At 39.8% G+C, this 8403-nt stretch overlaps 1 protein-coding gene across 1 annotated transcript; it reads left to right on the forward strand.

The window, feature by feature from the left end:
* Window positions 1-365: 365 nt before the first annotated feature.
* Window positions 366-2736, forward strand: LOC129767724 (protein ST7 homolog). Its single transcript, XM_055768881.1, has 4 exons — window positions 366-680; window positions 748-855; window positions 921-1163; window positions 1221-2736. The coding sequence occupies exons 1-4, from the start codon at window positions 650-652 to the stop codon at window positions 2351-2353; spliced, it is 1515 nt and encodes a 504-aa protein (XP_055624856.1). The 5' UTR covers window positions 366-649; the 3' UTR covers window positions 2354-2736.
* The last annotated feature ends 5667 nt before the right edge of the window (window positions 2737-8403 follow it).

Below are 8403 nucleotides of genomic sequence, written 5' to 3' on the forward strand. Positions count from 1 at the left end.
AAATGTTGACAATGGTTGAATTAAAGAAGGAAATTCGAGAGCACAATCAAACACAAGTAGAAAAATGCACGATTCCTGCATGTGAGAACTACCTTGGAAAGCCCGGAAGTAAAATATACGTGTTTTGTTTTTGAGTTTTAGGTTACATTAGCATCATTTTCTTAGTTCAAAACCAAAATCCAGATGTCTCACCGATCGTTTACGTTTTGCGTTAGATCGCCAATACTTAGAGTAGAGAAAGGATTGTTATTGAAGTAAATCAGCAAAAAAACTCCCACCCTACTGTGATATCCTTTTGCTACATCGGGCCTTTGCACAATACATACTGATGTTAACTACCAAAATCAGTCTCCTGTGAACGTCAGCTGCGCAGAGCGACACGGCGGCTGTCATTCTCGATGTGTTGTAAAACAAAAAAAAGAGACGGGATTGAAGTTGTATTCTCGTATTTTTGTCCCGATCGATGGATGTTGTGTGCTGTGTCCTGTTAGAATAATCTGTATATTTGACGGAGATCGTTTGCGCAATTGGTTCAATTTGACCGGCGAGAATTGCGCTATAGTTTGTTTCGTGCTTTTCACGGTGCAGTTTGGGTGAAGGCCGGGAGGCGTGAAGGAAAGCTAAACCGGGCCCCAGGTTCCAGTTCATAATGTGGGACTCATCGGTGTTTCTCAGCACACGTATGTTATTTTGCCGTTCGTCCTGATTTTTGAGATATTTTAATCTGTGCTCTGTTTTTTTCTGCAGTAACGCCCAAGTTTTATGTGGCACTAACGGGGACTTCCAGTCTGATTTCTGGTTTAATTCTAATATTTGAATGGTGGTACTTCCGGAAGTATGGAACATCTTTTATCGGTAGGCCTGATAGAGCAATAATTAGGCTGGGACTGAAGCTTGAAGGCTTTTTTTCTATCTTTTAGAGCAAGTTTCCATTAATCACATTAGTCCATGGATCGGCGGCGGAGAAACGGCCGCAGAAACCAGCCCGACCACGACTCCGACTACACAGAATATGCCGGAATGCAAGGTTTGGCGTAATCCGTTGAATCTACTTCGTGGTGCCGAATACCAACGGTTCTACTGGGCAACACAGAAGGAGCCATTGACCTTTTACGATATGAATCTATCGGCGCAAGATCATCAGACGTTCTTCACCTGTGAAGGTTTAACGTTTATAATATTGTTCGAAGTAGTAAGTTGAATTTTGCATGATTTTCTAGGGGATGCGGGCAAAGCTGAGTACGAAATCATGCAAACGGCGTGGCGCGAGCGCAATCCGGTGGTGCGCATCAAAGCCGCCAACAATGCCATCGAGATTAATCCCGACTGTGCACCTGCCTATATCCTGCTAGCGGAAGAAGAGGCAACGACGATCCTGGAGGCTGAAAGAATTCTCCGAACTGCCTTGAAGGTCGCCGAGGTAAACTACAAGAAGTCGCAAGCCGTTCAGCACCAGGGTCCCGTCATGGAGGGAATCTTCCGGCGGGACACTAACGTACTTATTTACATCAAACGACGGCTAGCGATGTGTGCCCGAAAGCTTGGCAAACTGAAGGAAGCGGTCAAGATGTTCCGCGATCTTACCAAGGAGATTCCTCCGATCATGAATGTGTTGAACATTCACGAGAATCTGCTCGAGGCTCTGCTGGAAATGCAGGCGTATGCGGATTGCCAAGCGGTGCTGGCCAAGTACGATGACATTTCACTGCCAAAATCAGCCACCATTTGTTATACGGCTGCGCTGCTGAAAGCCCGCGTTGTGGCGGAGAAATTTTCTCCGGACATCGCTTCCAAACGAGGGTTGACACCGGCGGAGATGAGCGCTGTCGAAGCGATCCATCGTGCGGTAGAGTTCAACCCTCACGTTCCGAAATATTTGCTCGAAATGAAACAGCTAATACTGCCCCCGGAGCACATACTCAAACGTGGTGATTCGGAAGCGCTTGCGTACGCATTCTTCCATCTTCAGCACTGGAAAAACGTCGAGGGAGCGCTGAATCTCCTGCACTGTACCTGGGAGGGCACCTTCCGAATGCTTCCCTATCCGCTCGAGCGTGGCCATCTTTTCTATCCGTACCCAACGTGCACGGAATGTGCCGACCGCGAGCTGCTTCCTGCCTTTCACGAGGTTTCCGTCTACCCGAAGAAGGAACTTCCGTTCTTCATCCTGTTCACGGCCGGACTGTGCTCGATAACGGCACTGCTCGCTCTGCTAACCCATCAGTACCCAGAGTCAATGGGAATATTCGCGAGTACCACCTTGAACTGGTTCTCCCTGCCGTTCCATTTTGTCAAGGAACGAATCGAAACCATTTGGCCGTGCAATTTGCTCCAACATTTGTCGCGAATCTAAAACAGTTTGATGAATACTCGCATTAACATACAACAATGAGCTCTCTTCGTTTGGGTCCGATACGTGGTTTCTCTAATTAAATGTAAATCGTTTCCCACGTTTCTAGAAGCGGATTTGGTAATAGCTTCCATACCCAGCTAACTACTAGCTTGCTTGGAGCGTTTATCGGACTGAAACGCGGGAGAGACCTGACTCTACTCCCTGCGTTATACACATATAGCTACATAACGAAACACGATAGGAAGCGATACTAATTATTGTAGAGTAAAATCAATGCAAAGGGGTAGAGAAATGGATATGTCTTATTATTATGTGTATTTGTGATGAAATTATGTTTTTCGTGAGAACAGTGACAAAAGATTAAAACAAGAAAACCGATTGAAGTGAGTTTTCGGTATGTGAATGATGCTTTGTCTTTGCTGCGCCTTTCATGATAGATGACATGTCCCCATTATGAGTGTAACGAGTTTAGAATTTTAGAAAGTCGTTCACTCTCATATTCTGAATTGTATATTCCTCATGCCCATTGATTGACCTGAAGAATGATGGGCCCTATTATAGAAATCGAGTTGATTTTGCTCGTTAGCGCTATTTTACTATTGTAGATACCGAGCAATTTGATAGCATCGACCGAGTGAAAGCTATCGGCTCAATCGTCATAAGTTGTTTGGTTTGCTTGTTGCATACCTTAGGGGAATTAGTTAGTTTTGGTTTGCGTTCCTGATATTTTCTTTTGGGAAACATTTCAGAAACGCTTAAATATATGCAATTACAACAAATGAAATTTGATCTCGGTAAAAGATTTTCTCCATTTTCAAAATACGAAGTTTTATTTTTCTTCTTGTTGGCCTTAAGAGGCTTTAAATTTTGGGATTCATTCGATAATAAATACGAAGTTTTGCTCGGTGTTATTTTAATCGTGTAGGGGAAAACAGGCTAAAACCGACACCCTAAGAACTTCCACATATTCCCAAGATCTACCATGTGTCTTCGACTTCAAATCGTTACAGAACCTCTCTTCAACTGTTTATGAACCATTCTACAGTATCTGTCGATCATTTTTTGAGCAGAACTCAAAATTCGATAGAATACAAAAATTGATGTTTCCAGGTCAAATAAATGGGAGTGTGGGTGAGTTCGACACCCTTTCGGGTAAAACCGACACCTTTGAAGAAAAGAATGAAAACTTGTTACAATCATTTCAAATTGTTAAAGCAGTATTCTAGTCTAGAAATTCGGACAAACCCATTTTTTTTTCATATTTCTGTAGTTAAGGCATTAAGGTAAACGATATCTCGAGTTCTACTGAACTGATTCATGTCGAATTTATATGAATACAACCTACATGCATCTCTCTATCGCACGAACCACTGAAAAATGATAATTTTGAAATTTTACTATTTGAAAAAAAATCGGTAAACGTACGAAACAACGTATTAAACCCCATTTTGATTTTATACGACTGCCGTTTTGTCAAAAAAAATGTTTTTGACTTGTCCGAGTTTCATGCGATAGCGGCATCTTTACTGATTCAGAATCTGTTCGTTCTTTCTGTTTCAGATAACCAGAAGGGCTGGAGTCGTGTACACCATGGCACAACTTTTTTTTAATCCCATCACTTCATCAGCTTACAACTATTCTAGTTATGAATATTTTTTCTCCGTACCTTTGACACTTACTTTATACACCTTGTTGACTTTCTGTTGAAATTGTAATTAAAAACAAAAAAATAATCTACAAAGAGCAGCTCGATGTAAATTTTCGTCTGCAGAAAATAAGGTTCTCATTGTTATCGAGTAATTTTTTGGGGTATTTTTCGTTACATGAATGTTCTACCATCACTTCTCTTCCAGTTTATCGAATCAGTGGTGAAATTTTCTCATTTTTACTCCAGAATATTGACGAAAATAAAATACCAATCAAGTCGAGTAAGACGGACACTCCACCGACAAAAGACAAACATTTAGTTTTGAAAACAATTTGACTATCTCCTCCTTCTTTTATTAACAGATGCCTACTGAATACGTTTGCATTTGCAACCAGACATCATGGACGAATCAGCAGAGCGGTTTTTAAAATAAAATGAAAAAATGAGAAGGTGATTTCGGTCAAGCCCTTTTGTTAGATAATTTTTAAGGCATATTTGAAGACCTCCAAAACTTATCGAGTACATAAACTTGAATTTTCAGTTAGTGTCCATCTTTCCAAGCCCAAGTGTCCGTCTTTCTCGACTCTTTCTCATTTTGACGTAGGACTACGTCTTTCATTTCTGTACCGGGGTGTAAGTTCAAAGTTTCGAAAACGAGAGAGTGACGCTGGACTGCAAGGTTTTGATCGTTGATGCCTCTTTACCGGCTAAATGGAGTGGTATAATAATCACTTCATCCGAAAGAGAAAATGTCAACGAATTATATGATTGTCACTTATAGGCCCAAAAAATCGTTTCAATAGCTTATAAATTGCTTGGAAAGCAAGCTATTGAAATTATAACAATCTAGCTCATTGATGATGATGAACGGTGATCGCAATGTATTCCCGAACACGGACGCAAAATCTAGGCACCTGGAGAAACCGTCATAGCGAATACATGCAAGCTGTGATTTGTTTTGCTCGCATGCATTAGTGTTTGGGAAACCATAGCGGACAAACGCAAAGCGTGAGTACTTCCACTCGCATCAGTTTCTGTTCTGCTTTCGCATGGAACAGTCGTGAAAAATTGTTTGCGTGTGAATGCGTCCGAGCGAAGGAATATTCGCCCCCATTTACGCATTCGGCTTGGTGTTCCCGTGATGCAATCCAATAGCATCAGTTTCTGTCCTGCTTTTGCATGGAACAGTCATAAAAAATTTTCACATCACGATAAAAACGAAATGAATTTTTTGCAAGGTTATATAGACTTTATTTCGTTTTGATCGTGAAATTCAGTTTCTATTCTGCGTATGGAATGATTATGAAAAATCTAGTGTTATTCTCAAGAAAACAAAAATGAGTCAGGTATCAAACATCCTCAGTTGCTTTTACAAGGCCACTCAAATGCCATCGGTTCGTTTCGGAACCACTAACAAGTTCGAAAGAGTTGAATTTTATTTTAATAACAATTCCATACTTATACTCATCCACCCACACGCTATAAAGCAAAACTTTCAGCAATCTTTCAAAATATTCATTCATTCATTAATTAAGAATTGATTCAGATGCAATTTCAAATAAATTATTACCGAGCCAACGGTAGTCCTACGTCTGCCTTGCGGTTATATCACAGATATAACCCACTTCTTGTTTTTTTTCCTTGTTGGGTGTGAACCACAGCGTCCATTATTTTGAATTATTGTGGTATGACCCATTTTTTCTACTACGTTTCAAGCTTATCTAATGCTTATTGATGAAGAAGTAGACTGAAAGCTATAGCGAGATAGGTGCCAATCAGGAATAATCTGTTTGAAATTTACAGTCCTGATCCAGAATAGCCTTATCAAGGTGTCGAAGACTGCATCTTGTTAGTGTTCCGCAATTTCAGAGCAAATGTTCCGAGGTTTCGTTTTCGGCATTACAAAAGCGACAAATATCATCTTGCACTAAACCTATGTTTTAGAGGTGGTATTTACTCGGAGAGTGAAAAATGGAGACCGACTCTACTCTCAGTAGCTTCGCTTCGACTAGAACTGCTTCGGCAGTCGCCGGCAACAAAAAATGACTTGACTAGAAAATGAATTGACTAGCGTTAACTAACGAGGATGACTGGTGAACTAGTCCAGTCAGTGGTTATTTTAACTGATTCGACTAATGAATGCAAATTTGCCTCATCATTCAACTGACTTCAATCCACACTTCCATTTCCCCCTGACACTAATTTTATACCCGCGTACGCAATCTTATTTTTACGTCCATATAAAGAGGAACGAAAATATGATTTCTGATGCAAAAAGTAGTTACCCCATCAATGGACGGTTTATTGTCTCCCCATCGTGAACTCAAACCAACGAACTTAGACATTTATCAAGTATGCTATAAAGGTCCTCGTGTTAGTATTAGTAAATACCGTGCAAAATAGCGCACACACACTGCACGCTATTTTATACGTGTAAGTCATTTTCGTGTACGATACAAAAGAATCTAGCTCACCTGTGGCGTATGTCAAACCACGTTGAACTCAAACATCGGTGTATGCATACGTGATGCATGGGAGAGAGAGAGAGGAACGAATTCGTTTTGGGGGAAGTCACTTCAAAATGCAATGAGGTCAATTTGACTGGGAAGAATGAAATGATATAGTCGAGTCGGTAGAGGGAGATAGCGACTAAATACCAGACTGACTGTTTAATCGTTTTGGCGAAGAAACTGCTTGAGGAAGCCAATAGTCATTACTAACTGAATACGGATATAGTCAGTCAGATAGTCAGCTGACTATCCTCAGTTGACTATGACTATGCAGAGTCATAGTCCTGTGCAGTTCATCCTTTCACATACACAAATGACCCTCTCATGGCACCCGATACGACTGTAGGAATAGAGTGAGGAGAAGTGGGTGATGGTGATGTGACAATTGTCATCTCACCTCACACGCCGCGTAGAATCAGGCCGATTGTTTCATTAGGGCCATTTCCATTTTGAACTGGTTCGAAAAATAAAAAAAATCCCTTTTCCCAAAAACATATTTTTTGAAATCATGACTTCTTCTACTGGACCAATTCTGATGTTTGACGTATCCAATTAAAGATAATTGGATTCTGATGTTTGTCTTTCTTGGAAAAAATTCACAATTGCAAAAAACTGGATCTTGTTTTCGTAATTTTTGATTGTATTTATTTTTATTGTTTACTTATATTTTGTCTTGAAAGCTGAGTTTTCCAAATAATCCAAAAATCAGAGTTATGATTTTTCAAAGTTAATCGATTTTCTAAAAAATATTTCTTTCTCCTTTTTTTTCCAAAAATGTCTTTAAAAAATCATAACCTTTGAACCTATTTAGATGGTCGGCATGTCAAATTGAAGCCAATTAGCTAGACTATCTTTGATTCAATGTATCAGAATCAGAATTGGTTCAGTAGTTCAAAAGTTATGAATTTTTAAAAGCCATTTTTGGGAAAAATGGGGGGAAAATGATTTTTCGGGCCATCCTAAAATGGAAATGGGCACCCTAATGAAAAAAAAAAACGGGACTAATATTTTGTGATAAGAAACAAAATTACCACTTTTCACGGAAACCTACTTTAATATTTCTCAATGATTACAATTTTGGTGTATGGAGTCACGCCAGATCGAGTGGTTAACATCCGTACTTCTCATGTTCAATTCACAAGTCACAAGTTCAATTCTCACTTCCGACATTCTTCCTTCGGTATGGAAGTAAAGCCGTGATCTGAGTGACAAGCCAGCCAAAAGTGTCGAAAGTCACTATAATATAGAAAAACATAGATTTCATAAAAAACCTACAAAAATAAATGTTTCCAATAATCTCTACAATGAGAACAGCCTCGATAAAACCTGGTCAAATCTACTAGCATTTAAGACCAATTTGAGTTTCTTTTTAAAACTTTTCACCTATCATTTCAGTATCTGAAAAATTTTGGATGTTCGGAAATTCATGGTTTTGTGACTTACTTATATAATATTCTGCTGCTGAATGTCTACGGTAAACGTTGTTATATTCCGCAAGTAGTTGTCAATATTTTTAAATGCCAGCGTTTGTTTACTGATTTTCTCGGCGGAAGACACTACTTAAGCGAACGAAGAGTTCTTATCAAACTGCGTGTTACCCGTGGAATGACAGTGGACGCATCGAAGCAACTTGCTGAAAATCACATTATTTTTTGGTTTCTATTTTAAGCTGAAGACACAGAAGAGGCTTTTCGCAATTTGCCTTCGGTAATACCCGGATATATCATCATTGTTCAGTAATTTTGAGTTTTTTTTTCCTACCGCATTCATTTTCCAGATTCAAATGATACAGGTGACTCGACATATTTCACGTCATTCGCCGCTCCGAATAAAGGCCACTCGGGTTATGCCAATCATGAAGTGTCATCGGTGTGAAAATACTGCTAATGAAC

Source organism: Toxorhynchites rutilus, chromosome 2, assembly GCF_029784135.1.
Source record: "Toxorhynchites rutilus septentrionalis strain SRP chromosome 2, ASM2978413v1, whole genome shotgun sequence".
Classification (NCBI taxonomy): domain Eukaryota; kingdom Metazoa; phylum Arthropoda; class Insecta; order Diptera; family Culicidae; genus Toxorhynchites; species Toxorhynchites rutilus.

Coding starts and splice junctions, on each gene's coding strand:
- LOC129767724 (XM_055768881.1), top strand. CDS start 650: ATGTGGGACTCATCGGTGTTTCTCAGCACAC. Junction 856..920: donor GTATGGAACATCTTTTATCG/GTAGGCCTGATA, acceptor TCTATCTTTTAG/AGCAAGTTTCCATTAATCAC. Junction 1,164..1,220: donor GACGTTCTTCACCTGTGAAG/GTTTAACGTTTA, acceptor ATGATTTTCTAG/GGGATGCGGGCAAAGCTGAG.